General features: G+C 43.8%; 3 protein-coding genes across 6 annotated transcripts; 2 read left to right on the top strand and 1 right to left on the bottom strand.

Annotated features, from left to right (window-relative positions):
- The first annotated feature begins 73 nt into the window (after positions 1-73).
- LOC109905629 (PHD finger protein 13) lies at positions 74-8,682 on the top strand. 4 transcript variants are annotated; one of them, XM_031790705.1, is made up of 6 exons: positions 143-420; positions 716-806; positions 3,823-3,909; positions 4,958-5,867; positions 6,128-6,396; positions 7,649-8,682. In XM_031790705.1, the coding sequence occupies exons 2-5, from the start codon at positions 795-797 to the stop codon at positions 6,355-6,357; spliced, it is 1,239 nt and encodes a 412-aa protein (XP_031646565.1). In that variant the 5' UTR covers positions 143-420; positions 716-794; the 3' UTR covers positions 6,358-6,396; positions 7,649-8,682. The 4 variants fall into 4 exon arrangements, with proteins under 4 accessions (XP_031646564.1, XP_031646563.1, XP_020358705.1 ...); XM_031790704.1 differs by having other exon boundaries at positions 74-194; positions 6,128-8,682; XM_031790703.1 differs by having other exon boundaries at positions 140-420; positions 6,128-8,682.
- On the bottom strand, positions 8,121-16,794 carry LOC109905628 (uncharacterized). The gene is made up of 4 exons (XM_020503115.2): positions 16,499-16,794; positions 10,421-11,312; positions 10,055-10,310; positions 8,121-9,806 (listed from the first exon to the last, which is right to left on the bottom strand). The coding sequence occupies exons 2-4, from the start codon at positions 11,281-11,283 to the stop codon at positions 9,570-9,572; spliced, it is 1,356 nt and encodes a 451-aa protein (XP_020358704.1). The 5' UTR covers positions 11,284-11,312; positions 16,499-16,794; the 3' UTR covers positions 8,121-9,569.
- A 449-nt stretch (positions 16,795-17,243) lies between these two features.
- Positions 17,244-19,885, top strand: polr2d (RNA polymerase II subunit D). The gene is made up of 4 exons (XM_020503114.2): positions 17,244-17,550; positions 18,095-18,275; positions 18,412-18,507; positions 19,472-19,885. The coding sequence occupies exons 1-4, from the start codon at positions 17,475-17,477 to the stop codon at positions 19,548-19,550; spliced, it is 432 nt and encodes a 143-aa protein (XP_020358703.1). The 5' UTR covers positions 17,244-17,474; the 3' UTR covers positions 19,551-19,885.
- Positions 19,886-22,209: the final 2,324 nt, after the last annotated feature.

Genomic DNA, 22,209 nt, shown 5'->3' with positions numbered 1-22,209 from the left:
AGTGACTTTCTCAAAGTTAAAAACATGCAACTTCAAATCAGTTCAAATTGAATGAGGGCACCTGTGCTCCATGAACAGTTGCCGACTTTTCGCGGGAGATATGATAATATATCCTCCTGTTCAGCGTCTTACTAGATGACGGACTCAACTATCTGACTGGAAAGGGGTGTTCCACAAATGATACGCTATATGTAGTAGGTTTTTTGTTTTTAGTTGCGTCATGCAAATGTGTTATAATATTGTGCTACAATTTATATCGCATATTTCTTATACTCCAATAGTTATTTTAGATAGTATTCGTTCAACCATCTACGAAACGGGAGTTACCCTCCTCTTTTGAGTTAAAGCGGTCCTGTCCTGCTCCGTGGACTGATGTCACTAATAGAATGTGATCGTTTCGCGGATCTCCCACCTTCAGGAGTCAGTGTACTTTTCGTTGCTTTTTATATCATAGGACAGCTTGCGCGGCAGCGACAAAGACAATTGTTTGTAGAGAGACTACCAAAGAACAGTACATTTTCGCTCTGTCTTCATTCTAGGACTACTGTTCCATGGTTTATCATTAAACATTTTGTGAATCAAACAACATCGTTGCTGACAATGATAGAATGTCTAGTAGCTGAATGTTGTCTGTTGTAACGAACGTGTTGCTGTAAGTAAAACATCGAGATTTGTTTTCCTAAAATAACCAATTTCGTCGATTGAAAATCATCAGGACAAGGCTACAGCAGAGCAAGGAGGACAAGACCTCACCCTCAGCATTTTGTTTGCATTTGATTTAGAGACATACAACAATGTTAACCCAGGTATGTATGGTTTATTAGCCTACATTGTTAAATGTTTTCCAAAGTGGTAAGAACAAACAAGTTTCCGTGTAGGTTGCAAGCTTGTTGTGGCGTGTCCAGGGCGCGCGACTTGGATACGACAACGTTCTTTCCGCGTAGCCTAATGAATCAAACACCTTTAAATGATGGTCAGTGAAAAAAGCATCGACGATGATGGATGCTCTTTTATTTGCATTTCGTGTGAAACGTGACCTAGTTTATTGGGTGTCCAGAAAACGTTGACAACTTGTTTTTTTCCTGCGCAGCATCGAGTGTGTTTAGCCTAGGCTAGACTACAGAAGCCATGTCAGGAGGAATTCTATTGTGTCGCTGAAATATTTGGCACTCCGCTCATTGATTTGCAATTGCAAAAATGTATCCTTGAGTAGACTAGGATGCCATCTGATCAAGCTCTCTAATTTAGAGAAACTATTTGGAGAAGCGAAGGTTACATGTTACAAGCTTACTTCAACAGTCTAACCCACTGTCATGTTTCTCTGGTGACCGCCCAGCAATCATGTTACGATGAAATTACATCTTCGTCGCCATCTTTAGATACAATTACTTAAGGACAGTAGAGGATTATTTGATTGATTTTGGGAACAGTGTTTGTCTCGTTATGCGTCGATCACTTCCTATGCAGGCGACCCCGGTGTAGAGACAGACATGAAGTTGATTTTTTTTTTCTTCTCCTGACTGTCAAATCCCGGATGGGATGATCATGACATTACGGCTAGCCAGCCTATACACGAACAGTTGTCTTGTTGAAATGACGACTAGCCTACCTTTGGCGCGCCGAGAAACTATCGAGACCGGCATCGTTGTCAGTGTTTCTGTTCTAGGTGCACCTACAGTCTTTCAGCCCTCGTTTCCTCCCCTCCCCCATTAGCCCCGGCTTTACACACTCGATACAATGTTGCTATTAAGTTCTACATAATGTCAAAATCGAGTTGCGACAGTGTTGCAATAGCCTATGTATATCAACACAGGTCTATGCAATATTCGCGAGACTTTCTTGGGCTAGGGTACATTTTTCATGCGTTGTAGGCTATTTGGCTTCACGTTTTTGAAGGGCTGTCCATTTTGTCTTTCCGGTGCCAGGCCGTTTGAAAGTTTATTTTGACAATCTTAGCCTAAAGTTGTGGGTTGTTTCAAAGCACAACTCTAGGTGTCTTATATATCATATTGTTATTATTATTCCACTCGCTCTAGCGCTTAAACTGCTAAGGGGCGGAAGGTAGCCTGGTGGTAAACCAAAAGGTTGCGAGATCGAATCCCCAAGTTAACTGACTTGCCTATTAAAATAAAATAAAAATATTAACAGTCAGCGCTCCGGAAATCCATAACTACTAGAATGGTCTCGAGTCAGTTGTTATTTCAATTGTGTAAATATTCCATAATAAACAATACATTGCTAAATGAATGCATTTATTTTGTTAAAATGGGTCACAAGAAACCTCAGGACACCAAATGTAAATTGTAATTAGACAAATGTATTGATTGATCCAAAAGTGCATAGTCAGAAAATACACTATAATCTTATTTTAGTATTTACAGTCTAAGACAACAGTTGACTGCCCATCTAGCCCGTCCAAACTACACCTAAACTATATTGAAACTAATTTGAAATATTATAATAATAAATATTAAATTGCCAATAGTCTGATGGGTGACAATGTTATCAATTGATTATGAAGAGGCTGATGACAAGTGCACCAGCGCATTGGAAAAGGGACCGGGGCTTACGAAATAGCACTTCCATTTCAGTCTACAGAGGTCCATGCAGGTCAGTCATTTTGATTGCTATACCCTGTCGGAAAGGGCAGATTTCAAGGTTTTTAATTAACCTATTTTTGCCAAACAACTCTACAAATGGTGCAGATTGAAACAGACAAAGTATGACTTTTTCCTAGACTGAGGCTCCATACCGTTGCGTTCCTCATGTGAGTACTGGCGACAATCAGCAATAAATATCCTTTCTTGTTTCCATTACATTTTGACTGTAAAATTTGTGTTGACTGTGGTAGGGCAAGGGAATATAAAAAGTTGATTTCATAGCCTCTGCTATAAAGCACAGCTAAATACAACTCAAAACATACTATTCTGTTCTTTTGAAATAAATGCATCATGTTTTGTATGACCTTCCTAAACATATTATTTGTTTAGTTTCATATTGATACTTTTTCACCTATAACCATTTTAAGATTTGCATAAATTAACATGGGTTTGAATGAGAACCATAGGACCTAAGAGGTAGCTATTCAAAATGGTCCTGCTCCTTTGCCAATTAAGCTATAAGACCAACTTTAAAATGTTCAGGCTATCCTAATTTAAAATTCTTTAAAATCTTTATCAACTATAGCTACATAAATATCTAAATTAGCATAAAATAACTCACCAACAGCAACTCTTGAACCTTTCAAGCTAGACACGCCAAACCAACTTTATAATGTTCAGGCTATCCTCATTTAATGTAACAAAATCTTGATTAGCTATAAACATTTGCATAAATTAGCTTAAACTATACCACAAACAGTAATTATTTAACCGATCAAGCTAAGAGCCCACCATCTATCCAGGTAATTAACGTTTACATTTCAAAAGGCGTGGGCCCTGATGTTCTAAATCAGTTGGCAATCGTTGTATCATTACTATGATGCCTGCTTTCACACAGCGGGTTTGTCTGTTACTTAACTATCTTGATGTTGTCGACCAAACGAAGTGTAGGCTAGCCTACAACTGGTTGGTTGGTCGGTGTGACTGCCTCCCGCGCTTTGGCTCACGGCAGTTTACTATTGCACTTAGGTGCGTTTGTTTCAGCTCGCTGGGTGCACCGAGTAGACAGTTTGCTCTCAATGGAATGGTCCCAATGGAATGGTCTCAAATGTGCCCACTCTGCCTACCTGGCACTACGGGCCAGTTGCATGGATTGGAGGGACTCTGCACATGTTATGTGGTTATTAATGGTCTATAATAACAAGGTTTGTTTTTTCCGCAGAGAAAGAGAAAACGCACTGTGGAAGACTTCAACCAGTTTTGCACCTTTGTGTTGGCCTATACTGGATACATCCCCTATCAAACAGAGGTAGGTTGATAAAACACAGTTTTCTCCTGTTCAAGTAAGACTGAGATGTAGCTTATTAACACCAAATTGCTCTTGTAATTAATTTATGTCTTATTGTTTCTACATTGAAAACAATATATAAACACAACATTTAAAGTGTTGGTGCCATGTTTCATAGCTGAAATAAAATATCCCCAAAATGTTGTACGCAAATTTGTTTACATCCCTGCTAATGAGCATGTCTCCTTTGCCAAGATAATCCAATCCACCTGACAGGTGTGGCATATCAAGAAGATGATTAAACAGCATGATCATTACACAGGTGCACTTTGTGCTGGAGACAATGAAAGGCCACTCTAAAATTAGCAGTTTTGTCATACAACACAATGCCACACATCAAGTTTTGAGGGAGCATGCAATTGGCATGCTGACTGCAGGAATGTCCACCAGAGCTGTTACCAGAGAATTAAATGTTCATTTCTCTACCATAAGCCGCTTCCAATGTTGTTTTAGGGAATTTGGCAGTAAGTCCAATCGGCGCCACCACCTCCTGTTTCAGCATGATAATGCACAGCCCCATGTCGCAGGGATCTGTACACAATTCCGTGGCTAGCATTCTCACCCATTGATCACGTTTTGGATGATCTGGGTCGACGTGTATGACAGTGTGTTCGAGTTCCCACCAATATCCAGCAACTTCGCACAGACATTGAAAAAGAGTGGGACAACATTCCATGGGCCACAATCAACAGCCTGATCAACTATGTGAAGGAGATGTGTTGCGCTGCATGAGGCAAATGGTGCTCACACCAGATACTGACTGGATTTCTGATCCACACCCTTACCTTTTTTTAAGGTATCTGTGACCAATGCCCAGTCATGTGAAATCCATAGATTAGGGCCTAATGAATTTATTTCAATTGACGGATTTCCTTATATGACCTGTAACTCAGTAAAATCGTTTAAATTGTTGCATGTTCCGTTTTTATATTTTTGTTCAGTATATTTCTGTTGAATGATGTCTCTAGTTCTGCTGTTGTGTTTCCATGGTGATGTATTCCCCCTGTAGGAGTGGTGGTGTAGTGAGAGCAAGCCCAGGGACAGCAACCCCTGCAGCACCAGCCAGAGTACCAGTCCATGGGCCTACCAGTCCTCTCCTACCTCAGACTGTGGCTCCTCTGCTCGGGGCCAGAAGGAGGAAGGGAAGGAGGTGAAGAGGAGGTCAGACAAGAAGCCAGTCGGGAACGGTCAGGGGGAGAAGAAGCCTAGAGGAGAAAGTGCCAAGTCTCCCAATACGGAACAGGCTGCCACTAGATCAACGGTCAGCAAAACGCCAGAGATCCATGAGCAGCACCTGCCCCAGTCTGGATGGACCAACCACAACAGCTGTCCTACTGACAACAAAACACATCCTCTGATGGTTTCCAAACGTGACCATGACTGTAAACTTCCCCAATCTTTCCTGACTCAACTCTTCCCTGAAGCCACCCCCAGCAGCTCTCTGTCTGACCACAGGAACAAGACCAACAACGGTCAGACAGACACACCAGACACCAACGGGTCGGCTGGGAAGACGAGCGACGCTTTCCCTCAGAAGAAAGGAAGTGAAGAACTGGAACAGGAAGTGACAGAGCAGCCAGTTGACATGACAATGACAAGCTGTGAGACGGAGAGGAGCAGTCCTCACAAGCTGGGAGACAGAGAAAAAAAGAGAAGAAAGGAAGAGAAGGGGTCACGGGAGAGCTGGGAGGGGTCTGGGAGTGAAGGAGGCATAGACAGGGGTCAGAGGTCAGATATCCTAAGGATGGTGATGGACAGGAGGTTCAGAGGTCAGCTAGCTGAAGACCAAGAGACAGGCTACCACACAGAGGAGGGAAGCAGCCCCGACCAGGACCGGGACCATGGAGGGAGCAACTACCAGACAGACCAGGGAGGGAGCGATGGAGAGGACACATCTGCAGACAACCGCAAGATGGAGGGTGAGTACCTGAGACTAAAGAAGCATCCCAAATGGCACGCTCTCCTCTTGTATACATTTTGACCAGGGCCCATTTTCCCTATATAATGAACTACTTTTGACCAGGACCCTAGTAGGGCTCTGGTCAAAAGTAATAGGGAACAGGGTGCAGTTTTGGACACACTCACTCATTACCTCATCACTATCTTACAACCATCATTGATAGTTTAAAACAGAGACTGTGTTTAATATAACGTCTCTTCTATTTCTCTCTTTTCTCAGATGAGGACGACTCGTGGGACCTGATCACCTGTTTCTGCCTGAAGCCATTTGCGGGTCGGCCCATGATAGAGTGTAGTGAGTGTGGCACCTGGGTGCACCTGTCCTGCGCTAAGATCCGCCGCACCCATGTTCCTGAAGTCTTCATCTGCCAGCCCTGCCGAGATACCAAGACCAACATCAGACGCTCCAACCGGGCGCGGATTGCCCCCCGCAAACGCTTCAGCGACTAGATAGCACCAGCTGGTTCATTGGCTGCGTCCCAATTGGCAGTAGGTAGCCTAGTGGTTAAGAGCATTGTGCCAGTAACCGAAAGGTTTGAATCCCAAAGGTGGAAAAATCTGCTGTTCTGCCCTTGAGCTATGTAGCAACCCCAAACAACAACTGCTCCCCGGGCGCTGTTGATGTCGATTATGGCATCCCCCCGCACCTCTCTGATTCAGAGGGGTTGGGTTAAATGCTGAAGACACATTTCGGTTGAATGCATTAAGTTGTGCAACTGACTTGGGTATCCTATATAGTAAACTACTTTTGATGTAGGGAATAGGGTGCCATTTGGGACGTTGACCACTAGTGAGCATCAAGTTCTATGCTGGTCCATTTTGTCGCTCAGCAAAAACCACCACCAGGGTTGTGTTCAGTAAGACACAGAAAAAGTAAATTAACTTCTGTTATTGGACAAGTCCAGGTAGTCCTCCCTGTTTCGATCCTTTTTCTTCCATTTTGTGCCTAATGAACACGACCCAGGACACTGCCATCAGCAACCAAGCCATGAGTCTATGGTTGTGTTCCCCTGCTCAGATGTTACATTCATCAACCAATGGTTGTGTGCCACATCACCTGTGCCATCGGGCACCAGATTGTTTTAACATGATGTGGCTAGCTGATACTTAATACCTATCCAGGCATTGTAAGATCCTATCACTCTCCCTAGAACAGTACAATGTCCATGCATTCACAGACAATCTACTCAGGAAGGAATGAGGGGCTACAGGAGAGCGAGAAAGAGGGATTGGGGGGGATGGAGTGAGGGCAGGGGTGAAAGAGGAATGTGTTTGGTAACGGCCTGCTGTTACTGTTGTGGTGAGAACATAAAATCTTCTCACATGCTAATCTCATTTACCCCCACCCCTCCATTCTGCCACCCACCCATACTTTCCACCCTCCTTCTACCCATCTCTTCATGTGTGCATCACTGAACCTAAGGGCTTGCCTTGGCTCATCTACACTAGTATGCTGAATTCACTACTTAGTACAATACTATGTAGGGAATATGGTCCCATTTGAGACCCATGGACAGGTTTCTGGGGACTACTTTCTCAAAATATGCATTTTCAGTTATTTCCACAGTTGTTGCCATTTGATGTATAAGATTGTCACGCCTTCACCTTTCTGACTCTGTATTATACATTGCCAGTGGATGCCTGCCTCTCTTCCAAACACGTTATATATGAACACTGAGTGCCTAGCATTAGGAACACCTTCCTAATACTGAGTTGCACCCTCTCACCCTTTTGCCCTCAGAACAGTCGAGTCAGGACATGGACTCTACAAGGTGTTGGAAGCATTCCACAGGCATGCTGGCCCACGTTGACTCCAATGTTTCCCACAGTTGTGTGAAGTTGGCTGGATATCCTTTGGGTAGTGGGCCATTCTTGATACACACTGAAAAACCGAGCAGCTTGCAGTTCTTGACACAAACCGGTGCGCCTGGCACCTACGACCATACCCTGTTCAAAGGCATTTCAATCTTTTCTTTCCCATTCACCCTCTGAATGGCACACATACACAATCCATGTTTGAATTGTCTCAAGGCTTTCAAAACCCTTCTTTAACCTGTCTCCTCCCCATCATCTACACTGATTGAAGTGAATTTGACATCCATAAGGAATCATAGCTTTCACCTGGTCAGTCTGTCATGGAAAAAGCAGGTGTTCATAATGTTTTGTACACTCAGTGTATATCAGATGGTAAACCTTTAGTAAGATGTAAATAGTTTGCTTTTTAGAGTTGTTTATTATATCTTTTATGTGACACATGCAGTAATAAAGGTAAAGGACTAACTCATTAGTCTCATCGGTGTTCTATACTGTTTACATATTATTTGGTGTATTGTACACATCAGTCACCAGACCAGATATGGTTTTGTCTGGTTTTAATGGAGCACGGCTCCTGAGTGGCGCAGCAGTCTAAGGCACTGCATATCAGTGCAAGAGGCATCACTGCAGTCCCTGGTTCGAATCCAGGCTGCATCACATCCAGCTGTGATTGGGAGTCCCATAGGGTGGCACAATTGGCCCAGCGTTGTCTGGGGTAGGCTGTTATTGTAAATAAGAATTTGTTCTTAACTGACTTGTCTAGTTGAATAAAGGTTAAATACATTTTAAAAAGCATCACCATTATTAAGCAAATATTCTTCGTGCCTATTTAAACAACTGATCTCCAGCACAACTTCCTGTCAGCTGCCACACTACTGTTGATCCTATATACTGAACAAAAATATAAATGCAACATGTAAAGTGTTTTCATGAGATTCATTAAAATATCCCAGAAACTTTCCATATGCACAAAAAGCTTATTTCTCTCAAATTTGTTCATATCCCTGTTGGTGAGCATTTCTCCTTTGCCAAGATAATCCATCCACCTGAAAGGTGTGGCATATCAAGAAACTGATTAAACAGCATTATCATTACACAGGTGCACTAGGTGCTGGGGACAATAAAAGACCACTCTAAAATGTGAGGTTTGTCACAACACAATGTCATAGATGTCTCAAGTTTTGAGGAAGCGTGCAGTTGGCATGCTGACTGCAGGAATGTCCACCAGAGCTGTTGCCAGAGAAATTAATGTTCATTTATCTACCATAAGCTGCCTCCAAAGTCATTTTAGATAATTTGGCAGTACATCCAACTGGCTTCAAAACTGCAGACCACGTGTAACCACGCCAGCCCAGTGGGTAGACCTGGCTCCCAAGTGGGTGGGTCTATGCCCACCCATAGCAGTGCCCCTGCCCGGTCATGTTAAATCCATAGATTTGGCCATAATCATTTATTTAAATTGACAGATTTCCTTCTTTGAAATCAGTAAAATATTTTAAATTGTTGCATGTTGTGTTTATATTTTTGTTCAGTAATAGGTTGATCTCTGCTCACATGAAATCAGCTCCAGGTTTCTGAGATGTCGTAAGGCAGGCATGGTTAATTTACATTCAAATATTTGACAGTAAAGTAATAGGTTAAAATCTCTAAACCTGCAGTCGCCATAGCCTTTTACCACAGACACAACCCAGACCAGTCCTTTACCACAGACACAACCCAGACCAGTCCTTTACCACAGACACAACTACAGTTTGTCTCGGGACTTCCATATCTGACATCCTGAACAAGCTAGTCTCATCCTGAACAAGCTAGCCACATGGTTCTACCTCAGTGTCCAGGCATGCTAGCTACTCCTCCGGCCTCATATCTAGTACGTCTCTGATGTAGGGCAGGACAGCATCGGTGTAGAACATCTCCAGCTTGGCCAGGGTTTTGTCCCAGAACACAGGGTCAAAGGTCACAGGGACGATGGCTGTTTCCTTCAAGGTGAACACCACTAGGTCAGCCTGGGTTAACCCTGTCACCGCCAGCTGGCACTGGATCTGGGTGAAATAGCTGTGGTCTGGCTTCAGATGGTACCTCACCTGTAGAGAAAAGAAGAATAGGGAAGTGCTGCTAGAATACACTAGTAGGTACATCTTTACAGATTGAAGGTGCTCTTTGGTTAAGGGGTTAACTGGTCATCAAAAACAAGGGGGACCAAGGCAAGGCACTCTTCATATAATTAAAATGCCTTTATGATGATAGTATGCTTGAAAAAAATTAAAATAAAGCTTGGTATAGCCCAAGTCAGGGGGTACAATGATACAACAAACAACATGTCTTAACTAACCTGTCCCCCCTCCTCCCCCTGGTCCTGTATTGTCAGGCAGAAGGCTGGGTCCTCTCTACAGGCCTGGGCTACAGTGTTCTGACGGTGCTTGTAGGGACACTTGACCTCTAGACAGAGCAGCCGTTGGCCGGTCCTTTGGTCCTCTACGATGCCATCAGGACTGCCTGCTAGCCAGGGGCGCTGGGGGTCGATGAACAAGCCACACTCCTGCACCCTCACCGCCCGGCCCAGGGCCTTGCTCTTCAGGCTCTGATATCTGAGATAAAATGAGATGAGATTGTACTTTATTACAGACACAGAATACAACATTTAATACAACATATAAAAACAATCGCAGAACAATTAAAGTAAATGCATAGATGGTACCTCTGCACGGCCTCGGCTTCCCGCTTAATGCCCCAGGTCATGGCGCGGGTCTTGACGTTGGTGCCGCGGCCTGTGATGGCGGCCAGGTAGGAAGCCGGCGGGGTCGTGCTCTGGCCAGTAACGAAGCGGCTATGGGCGAGTCGGTGAGCGACCGACGCTGTGATTCGGTTCTGACGCCAGGAGAACCAGCTGGGGTTCTCTCTCTGGCCCCGGGTCTGGAGCTCCAACGCCTCCACCTCTACTTTCTGACATAACCCCAGGGGCAGTGCTTTCGGCCTGAGGGGAGAGACCATGGAGCTCCCCCCAATTTGGTTGGTCCTGGGGGGAGAGACCACAGGCTTACCCCTGACCTGGCTGCTCGTGTCAGGGCTATGACTATGCAGATGGGCCTCAGCTCTCTTCTCTGCGATGTCAGGATGATATCTGACAGTAGGGATGTTCCTTTTGGCGTAACGTGTGTCTGTGGTCTTTTCTCCTGCTCCCCTGGCCTGGCTAGCCGTGGCTCTGCTGATTTTACTAGATTTTATTTGATCCTGATTGGTCCTGGGGGGAGAGACCACATGCTTACCACTGACCTGGCTGCTCTTGTCAGGGCTATGACTATGCTGATGGGCCTCAGGTCTCTTCTGTGCGATGTCAGGATGATATCTGACAGTAGGGATGTTCTTCTTGGCATAATGTATGTCTGTGTTTGCTCCTGCTTCCCTGGCCTGGCTGGCCGTCGCTCTGCTGGTTCCTGAGTCCCCTGAGCCATTAGAGGGATTTAGGGTGGAACCTTTGTTGATATGCCTTTGTTTTGGTGGGCTCTTTAAGGCTGAGCTGTCAGTGTGAGAGCCATTTTTGTTTGTCTTTCTGGGACTCATGGTTCTGTGAGTTTCAAGAAGTTAGTATTCTGTAAATTCAATACAAAAAAGAGGAGGTAAGATACTGTGGCATGTAAACCATTCCTATGTCCTATTCCTAAATCTGGACCTGCTGTGTGTGGCATGGTCTACTGTTCGTACTAAATTTCCATGTTTGTTGCAATTTTCAGTGGTGTATGAAGTCTGAGTTCAGCATGTGGGAAAGATCAGGGTCCAGAGATCATACCCATGTTTCCTAGTAGGTGATTCGCATTTAAGAGATCCCGACATGATGTGAACGCGGCATTAGGCTGGCTGCCACACACACAACCGTGTGAGCTGTTGGTCAGCTCAACTCTCTCTTTCTCCAGACTAGCTCAGCTCAGCCATCCACTCAAGATCTTACATCAAATGCCCACTGCATTACCTCACGAGAGAATTCTCTTAGGTTATTGTTGTGTATATTCCCCCCCAAGCCCGACATCGTGATGGCTCTCAAGGAACCACACTGGACTTTGTGCAAACTAGAAACAGCATATTCGAGGCCACATTTATTGTAGCTGGGGACGTTAATAAAGAAAATCGGAGGAAAATGTTCTGTGCTACACGCAGGGAGAACATGCTTGACCATTGTTACTTTCCCTTCCGGGGCGGCTACAAGGCCCTCCCCCGCCCTCCCTTTGGCAAATCAGATCACACCTCCATGCTGCTCCTCCTCGCATAAAGGCAGAGACTTAAGCAGGAAGCTTCAAGACTATTTTGATCACTCAAACAGGGAAATGTTCTGTTCCTACTGTGACGATTAGAACTTATCCAAACCAAAAATCATGGGAAAATGGCAGCATTCGTGCAAAACTGAAAGCACAAACCTCCTTATTTAACCACGGAAAGGTGACTGGGGACATGGACATGTACAAACAAACAGGCTATGACCCCTGTAAGGCAATCAATGAGGCAAAACGACAGTACATGGAAAAAGTGGAGTCACAATTCAACGGCTCGGACAAGAGACGCATGTGTTAGGGAAAGCCAGCCAAGTCGGGGACAGTGACGCTTCACTCTCGGACAAGTTCAACATTTTCATCGCCCACTTCAACGAGAACAACACTGAGCCGCCGATGTGAGCCCCCACCGCTCACAAGGACTGTGTGCCGCATCATCATAGCATGTGCAGACCAGCTGGCTGGAGTGTTTACAGACATATTAAATATCTCCTTATCCCAGTATGTTGTCCCAGCTTGCTTCAAGATGTCCACCATTGTGCCTGTACCCAAGAAAGCGAAGGTAACTGAACTAAATGACTATCGCTCCTTAGAACTTACTTCTGTCATCATGAAGTGCTTTGAGAGAATGGTTAAGGATCACCTCCACCTTACCCGACACCCTAGACCCACTACAATTTGCATACCGCCCCAACAGATCTACAGATGATGCAATCACCATTGCACTGCACACGGCCCTATCCCACCTGGACAAGAGGAATATCTATGTAAGAATGCTGTTCATCGACTACAGCTCAGCCTTTAAGCTCATCACTAAGCTCATGACCCTGGGTCTGAACCCCTCCCTGTCCAACTGTGTCCTATACTTCCTGACAGTTCGACCCCAGGTGGTGAAGGTAGACAACAACACCTCTGCCATGCTGATCCTCAACAGGGGGCCCCACATGGGTGGATGCTCAGCCCCCTCCTGTACTCCCTGTTCACCCATGACTGCGTGGCCACGCACGTCTCCAAATCAATCATCAAGTTTGCTGATGACACAACAGGGAGGAGGTGAGGACCCTGGCGGAGTGATGCCAGGAAACTAACCTCTGCCTCAACGTCAACAAAACTAAGGAGCTGATGGTGGACTCCAGCAGACAGCAGAGAGAGCACGCCCCCATCCACATCGACAGGGCCACAGTGGAGAAGGTCAAAAGCTTCAATCCCTCAGTGTGCACATCACTGAGGACATGAAATGGTCCCTTCACACCGATAGTGTGGTGAAGATGGTGCAACAATGCGTCTTCAACCTCAGGAGGCTGAAGATTTTTCCTTGGCCCCTAAGACCCTCACAAACTTCTACAGATGAACCATTGAGAGGATTCTGTTGGAAATATCACAGCGAGGGTACCTAAAATGCACTGCATGGTACCGCATGTCTCTCTAGACGGTGGTGCGGTCAGCCCAATGCATCCTCGGGAGCACACTGTCAGCCCTCCAGGACATCTACAGCACCCGATGTCACAGGAAGGCTGAGAAGATTATCAAGTACCTCAGCCACCCGAGCCACGGATGATCGGGTTCAAGTCCGGGCTCTTGCTCTGCCACTCAAGGACATTCAGAGACTTGTCTCACCATGCTTCACCGTAGGGATGGTGCCAGGTTTCCTCCAAACGTGGCGCTTGGCATTCAGGCCAAAGAGTTCAATCTTGGTTTCATCAGACCAGAGACTCTTGTTTCTCATGGTCTGAGAGTCTTTAGTTGCCTTTTGGCAAACTCCAAGCAGGCTATCATGTGCCCTTTACTGAGGAGTGGCTTACGTCTGACCACTCTATCATAAAGGCCTGATTGGGGGAGTGCTGCAGAGATGGTTGTCCTTCTGGAAGGTTTTCCCATCTCCACAGAGGAACTCTTTAGCTCTGTCAGAGTGACCATCGGGTTCTTGGTCACTTCCGTGAACAAGGCCCTTCTCCCCCGATTGCTTAGTTTAGCCGGGGGCGGCCAGCTCTAGGAAGAGTTTTGGTGGTTCCAAACTTCTTCCATTTAAGAATGATGGGAGCCACTGTGTTCTTAGGGACCTTCAATGCTTTGGTATCCTTCCCCAGATCTGTGCCTCGACACAATCCTGTCTCTGAGCTCTACGGACAATTCCTTCGACCTCATAGTTCGGTTTTTGCTCATTGTCAACTGTGGGACCTTATATAGACAGGTGTGTGCCTTTCCAAATCATGTCCAATCGATTGAATTTACCACAGGTGAACTCCAATGAAGTTGTATAATGATGATCGATGCACCTGAGCTCAATTTCGAGTCTCATAGCAAAGGGTCTGAATACAAATGTAAATAAGGTATTTCTGTTTTTTAATTTTTAATACATTTGCTAAAATTTCTTTCCCTGTTTTTGCTTTGGGTATTGTGAGTAGATTGCTGAGGAAATTGATTTATTTAATCCATTTTAGAATAAGGCTATAACAAAATGTGGAAAAAGTCAAGGGGCCTGAATACTTTCCGAATGGCACTGTAAGTATATACAGTTGAAGTTGGAAATTTGTTTTTCAACCACTCCACAAGTTTCTTGTAACAAACTAAAGTTTTGGCAAGTCGGGTAGGACATCTACTTTGTGCATGACAAGTAGTTTTTCCAACAATTGTTTGCAGACAGATTATTTCACTTATAATTCACTGTTTCACAATTCCAGTGGGTCAGAAGTTTACATACACCAAGTTGACAGTGCCTTTAAACTGCTTGGAAAATTCCAGAAAATTATGTCATGGCTTTAAAAGCTTCTGATAGGCTATTGACATAATTTGAGTCAATTAGAGGTGTACCTATGGATGTATTTCAAGGCCTACCTTCAAACTCACTGCCTCTTTGCTTGACAACATGGGAAAATCTAAATAAATTGTAGACCTCCACAAGTCTGGTTCATCCTTGGTTGAAATTTCCAAACACCTGAAGGTATCACGTTCATCTGTACAAACAATAGTATGCAAGTATAAACACCATGGGACCATGCAGCCATCATACCGCTCAGGAAGGAGACGTGTTCTGTCTCCTAGAGATGAACGCACTTTGGTGTGAAAAGTGCAAATCAATCCCAGAACAACAGCAAAGGACCTTGTGAAGATGCTAGAGGAAACAGGTACAAAATAATCTATATCTACAGTAAAACGAGTCCTATATCGACATAACCTGAAAGGCCGGTCAGCAAGGAAGAAGCCACTGCTCCAAAACCGCCATAAAAAAGCCAGACTATGGTTTGCAACTGCACATGGGGACAAAGATCATTCTTTTTGGAGAAATGTCCTCTGGTCTGATGAAATAAAAATAGATCTGTTTGGTCATAATGACCATCGTTATGTTTGGAGGAAAAAAGCGGAGGCTTGCAAGCCGAAGAACACCATCCCAACCGTGAAGCACGGGGGTGGCATCATCATGTTGTGGGGGTGCTTTGCTGCAGGAGGGACTGGTGCACTTCACAAAATAGATGGCATCATGAGGGTGGAAAATTACGTGGATATATTGAAGCAACATCTCAAGACATCAGTCAGGAAGTTAAAGCTTGGTCGCAAATGGGTCTTCCAAATGGACAATGACCCCAAACATACTTCCAAAGTTGTGGCAAAATGGCTTAAGGACAACAAAGTCAAGGTATTGGAGTGGCCATCACAAAGCCCTGACCTCAACCCTATAGAACATTTGTGGGCAGAACTGAAAAAGCGTGTGTGAGTAAGGAGGCCTACAAACCTGACTCAGTTACACCAGCTCTGTCAGGAGGAATGGGCCAAAATTCACCCAACTTATTGACCCAAGTTAACCAATTTAAATTGAGTGTATGTAAACTTCTGACCCACTGGTAATGTGATGAAAGAAATAAAAGCTGAAATAAATCACTCTCTACTATTATTCTGACATTTCACATTCTTAAAATAGTGGTGACCCTAACTGACCTAAAACAGGTAATATTTACTAAGATTAAACGTGAAAAACTGAGTTTCAATGTATTTGGCTAAGGTGTATGTAAACTTCCGACTTCAACTGTAATGTATTCTATGGCTCATCCTATACAACTACTGCTGTACACACATTTTCTTTCGCATACTGTCCATACACACCCTTCACATACTTATATATTTATATTCCTGACTCTGGTCCAGAAGCTAATTTTCTGCAATCCTACACTATTTGAAAAAACAATGGTTCCAAGAGGGTTATTCCTGCTGTCCCCATAGGAGAACCCTTTTTGGTTTCAGGTAGAACTCTTTTGGGTTCCATGTAGAACCCTCTGTGGAAAGGGTTCTACATACAACCCAAAAGGGTTCTACCTGGAACCAAAAAAATTCTCATATGGGGACAGCCGAAGAACCCTTTTAGGTTTTTGGCCGTTTCAAACTAATAGTTATAGAAATAATACAACAGACCTATGTCAATAGGTGTGTGCCGTATAAACTGAGGACATCATTGTCCTACTCTACTTTTCTATTAAATTACAGACAATAATGGTATTGCGCAAAATATTTGTTTCGCTTACCCGATGAAGTTCTGTCTAGTCTCGAGCTGTGTATGAAAGTGAAACTGGTTCTACGTGACTCACTGTCTCATGACAAGCAAGTCAGATTCATCCTGTTGGCTTCCTGTTGCTGTGTGTGTCTGTGTTATTGTGTATCGGACATGTCCTGAACATGTCTAGTGTCAGTTGTCGCCTTAAAGACAACTGGGAACTCGGAAAAAACGAGCTCCGACTATGTGACTCACTATCTCATGGCAAGCACGTCAGATTCATCCTGCTGGGTTGCTGCTGCTGGTGTGTGTGTGTGTGTGTGTGTGTGTCTGTGTTTTTTTGTTCCAAGTCAGAAACTCTGCCATCTTTCTAGAGCTCCGACTATCTGAAGTCATCGTTTGACCTCGTTTTTTTCTGAGTCCAAGTTTTCTTGAAAGCACCAAGTGAGATAAAATAGCCTATACATTCTACAGACCCTAGGGAGTATTCGCTGCAATACTTTGTGTGGCACCCAGAATAGTTTTTAATATATAAACCAATGTGTAATAAATGTACGTTGTTTCGCATTGGGGTCATTTATTTGACATTTGAACATGTTTTAAAACCTAAATGTCACTTAAATATGAACAAATATTGATCATTGTTATTGTTTAGACAATTATTTGTTATATATCATGAACAAATACAGTTTTTTGACATCTTTCTACTATTACGTTGGGGGACTTTTATTTTGAAAATCTCTGAAATTCCGTGACCCAGAAGTACTTTTTTTGTGTTTCTGACGAGACGCTGATTGGTACGCAGCTTCCTTCCTTGATGAATTTGGAGATTCGTCGTGCTAGTGTTTTTGTTATGCCGAAACAATTCTGCAAACAATTATAAGGCGCCGATATACGGCATTTTTGGTTCAGAGCAAGCAACTGGATATCAACTGTTTATTTTTTTATTCATTTTTCTAACTGTACCCGCAGCTAGGAAGGCTCATTCATTCAGTGTGACAAGCAGCATGGCGTCCAGTGGCGGTTCAACAACAACTGTCGGAGATATTGAGGAGGACGCTTCTCAGCTACTTTTCCCCAAAGGTTCGTATCAAAATGTATTTATGTTAACTAGATTGAATATAACGATTCACTTAAGGTACCTATCGAACTATATTCCACATTATAAACTTGGTGGTTTGAGCCCTGAATTCTGGAATATCAGACCGAATACCACTGGTATTTTTACTGCTCTAATTACCTTGGTAACCAGTTTTTACAATAACAGTAAGGCTCCTCGAGAGGTTGGTGATTAATGGCCAATATACCACGGCTAAAGGCTGTTCTTAACCCGACGCAACGCGGAGTGCCCGTACACAGCCCTTTGGGTTGGTGATTTATGGCCGATTACCACGGCTAAAGGCTGTTCTTAATCCAGACGCAACGCGGAGTGCCTGTACACAGCCCTTAGCCGTGGTAATTGGCCATAAATCACCAACCCAGAGGAGCCTTATTGCTATTATAAACTGGTTATCAACATACCCTTACAGGTATTTTTACTGCCCTTAGCCGTGGTATATTGGCCATATTCCACACCCCCTCAGGCCTTATTGCTTAATTAAAACCCACCCTCCCCTGCGTTCTTCAGAGTTCGAGAACGCGGAGACACTTCTAAACTCTGAGGTACACATGCTTCTGGAGCATCGCAAGCAGCAGAACGAGAGTGCAGAGGACGAACAAGAGCTATCTGAGGTCTTCATGAAAACTCTGAATTATACTGCACGTTTCAGCCGTTTCAAAAACAGAGAAACTATCGCCAGTGTTCGCAGGTCAGTGTAGCTGTTGTCACTATCACAACCAAAAACAAATGTCAATACCTTATAAAAGTCCATGTACATTTATTTGGTGGTGAATGTTTTCATTAACGTTTCATGTTGACTGAAATTATTGTCCTGTATCCCACAGCTTGCTCTTGCAGAAGAAGCTGCATAAGTTTGAGTTAGCCAGTTTGGCCAACCTTTGTCCAGAAGCAGCGGAGGAGGCCAAAGCCCTCATCCCTAGGTAAGACCTGCTGTTACTGTCTCCTCACTTATCGCCATACTCAGCCCTCTAAACCAGTGGTTCCCAAATGGCCTGGGGGGGGGTCAGGGGCGGGTCAGGTTCGGGGGCGGGTCAGGGGCTCAGTCCGGCTTTCAACTTACTCTAGAAAGTGCACAAGGTGCCATTTTGAAGTTGGGTAGTGCATCGTCAGTTCCTCTTGTCGATCATTGCATACCTTAGAGAGTCATTTATAACTTGTCAAGAATGTCTAGATCAACTATCCCATGTCAGTTAACTTTTTAAAGCTAGTTTTATTTGCCTAAATATCATGTAATGTTTGTCACTTATATCACATGAACACACATTAGACAGGGCAAAATGTAAAGAATTTGAAAAAGATTAACTTTAAAACAGCAACATTCTCTGCACCCCATGACAAAATGTGTACAATAGCAGGAATTAAGCTTTAAACCTTCAACATGTTCTCTCTGCCAACAAGCGGGTTGTGAACCGTTTGTGTCATGAACAGAGTTTGTGCCCATAGAAATAGATGTGGTGCTTACGCAGGGGGGCGCGGGATGTTCCACAATGCTGGAAGGAGGGCCTGAGTGAGAAACTTTAGAAACCCCTGCTCTAACCTGGACTCTTTAGCCTCGTCTCTGATTGGGTAGCAGTCGGCTCTTGACCAGGAAATCGGGCTTAAACGTTTGGTATAACCAAACTGTGTGGCAGGTAGCCTCATGGTTAGAACATTTGGCCAGGAACTGAAAGGTGGCTTGATAAAAACCCAGAGCTGACAAGGTAAAAATCTGTCGTTCTACCCCTGAACAAGGCAGTTAACCCAGTGCTCCCCGGTAGGCCGTCATTGTAAATAAGAATTTGTTCTTAACTGACTTGCCTAGTTAAATAAATGTTACATTTAATTATACATTTAGTGACAGGAGTTGTGCTGTTTTGTTCTGAAACCTGCTTGTTCTCTCTGCAGTGTTGAGGGGCGGTTTGAGGATGAGGAGCTGCAGCAAATCCTTGATGACATTCAGACCAAGAGAAGTTTCCAGTACTGAGGACAATTCCTCCTCATCTGGCCTATTCTAACCCTAAACCCATTATGTCAGAATATACTGGTCGCCGCTACTCACCCAGAAGGACATTGAGTCCCAAATGACACCCTATTCACTATATAGTGCACTGCTTTTGACCGTTCTCCCCAGGATGGGTACCTCCAGCTCAGACTTTTATTTTATTTTTATGTGTGGGGGGGGGGGGGTAATAGATGTGCATCAGGCACCACAGATGTACATTCATTATATCCATTTTGAAGGCCATACCAAGCTAGGATGAATCTATACATTCCTAGATGTAAATACTTTTCAAATAAACATCTGAAATACTTTTCATAGCAATTCGTTTTATTTTTATTTAGCTCCTAATACAAAGTGGTTGTTCACTTCATCTTGTCAAATGCAATCGTTGGGTCGGATGTGAGGTCTGTATTTCAGGACCTACACCTCATCGGTAAGCCATGATCAGGGTAGGAGTACTGCTCCCGCCTGCAGTGTTCTAGACCAGTGTACTACCTGACTGGTTATGGATACACTCTGGGACAACAGTGAAGTGTGAGGCTGGTCCACAATAGGTACCTGGAGACCCCCCCCCTGTACAGAAGCCAGGGTGCTCTGCTGTGGCGCTGACTATCAGAGTTATGTTCCTCCTGGAGAGACTGGTGGGCTTGAAGACTGCATCCACACCACTCAGACACAAAGACAGGGTGATCTAGGAGACTGACATGGGGAATGGACATTGACAGCTTCCTGGCTGGCTCACTGCAACAGAGAAACCAGATTCAATTGTAAAAAGATGCAAACACAAGTCTTCAGTTCAGTACAGCACAAATGTGAATATCTTTACGTAATTGCGATTTGACTTAGACTTACCAGAAATGAAGAGCCATTGTACAGTTGAAGTCGGACGTTTACATACACTTAAATTGGCGTCATTAAAACTTGTTTTTCAACCACTCCACAAATTTCTTGTGAACAAATAGTTTTGGCAAGTCGGTTAGGAGATCTACTTGAGATCCACTTTAGGTAAAGATCTACTTTAGGTAAAGCCCCGCCTTATCTCAGCTCACCGGTCACCATTGCAGCACCCACCCGTAGCACGCGCTCCAGCAGGTATATTTCACTGGTCACCCCCAAAGCCAACTCCTCGTTTGGCCACCTTTCCTTCCAGTTCTCTGCTGCCAATGACTGGAACGAATTGCAAAAATCACTGAAGCTGGAGTCTTATATCGCCCTCACTAACTTTAAGCATCAGCATCTCAGTGTAGCTTACCGATCATTACACCTGTACATAGCCTAAAGACTCTCAGACCATATGAGAAACAAGATTTTCTGGTCTGATGTAGCCAAGAATGAGCTCTTTGGCCTGAAATCCAAGAGTCATGTCTGGAAGAAACATGGCACCATCCTTACGGTGAAGCATTGTGGTGGCAGCATCATGCTGTGGAGAAGTTTTTCAGCTGCAGGGACTGGGAGACTAGTCAGGATTGAGGCAAAGATGAACAAAGCAAAGTACAGAGAGCTCTTTAATGAAAACCTGCTCCAGAGTACTCAGGACCTCAGACTGGGGTGAAGGTTCCCCTTCCAACAGGAGCCTAAGCACACAGCCAAGACAACGCAGGAATGGCTTCGGGACAAGTCTCTCTCAATGCCCTTGAGTGGCCTAGCCAGAGCCTGAACTTGAACCCGATCGAACATCTCTGGAGAGACCTGAAAATAGCTGTGCAGTGACGCTCCCCATCCAACCTGACAGAGCTTGAGAGGAATAGCAGAGAAGAATGGGAGAAACTCCCCAAATACATGTGTGCCAAACCTTTCTAAAAACCTGTTTTTGCTTTATCATTATGGGGTATTGTGTGTAGATTGATGAGGGGGAAAAAACGATTTAATATTTTTTAGAATAAGGCTGTAACGTAACAAAATGTAGAAAAAGTCAAGGGGCCTGAATACTTTCTTAAGGCACTGTATGAACTGATACGAAAAACAACACTTGATTCAACACTTCCAGTTTTTCTATTTAAATTATTATACAACATTCTTGCCACCAACAGAATGCTATATATATGTTCAACATAATCTCACACTCAATTCATGCAAATATGTAGAAAAAAAAGTATTTCAGCACATTTCATGTGTTTTTGTGTGGCTTAATTTGTGTGAAAATACACACATTTTTGTGCAACTAAATTAATAGGAAAACATAAAAAGATTTGTGGACTTCATTAATAGGAAAATGTGTTTTTTGGGGGGCAAACCTCAGAACAATCTTTTGAAAGTTATTGGAGCAATGCATTTTGGGCAATGGTGTTCTACACTGCCTTTTTTTTGTGTCCCACATTTATTTATATAACAAAACAAACATTTTAACAAACCAATATTGGTAATCAACCAGGTTGTCACCGAACTATTTATAATATAATAGTAGCCTTACGTTTAAAAAAAAAAAAGTATTAATGCCATTGCTGTTTTCTATGCTTGTTTTCACTTTTTTTGTGGTATTAATAAACATATTTGATTGGGGAATGGGGATGCATTTTCATGATGGGAAATGAATTAATCAATAAATGTGAGGAAACAGAAGACCTAAAAAAAAATATGTTTGGTTTAAATTCCCCTGGTGCAACTGCATGGTATTTGCAACTATAACAAGTCTGGACTATGA

This window comes from Oncorhynchus kisutch, linkage group LG15 (assembly GCF_002021735.2).
Source record: "Oncorhynchus kisutch isolate 150728-3 linkage group LG15, Okis_V2, whole genome shotgun sequence".
Lineage (NCBI taxonomy): Eukaryota > Metazoa > Chordata > Actinopteri > Salmoniformes > Salmonidae > Oncorhynchus > Oncorhynchus kisutch.
The sequence above is the reverse complement of the archived record's forward strand: the minus strand, read 5'-3'. Positions and strand labels throughout refer to the sequence as shown.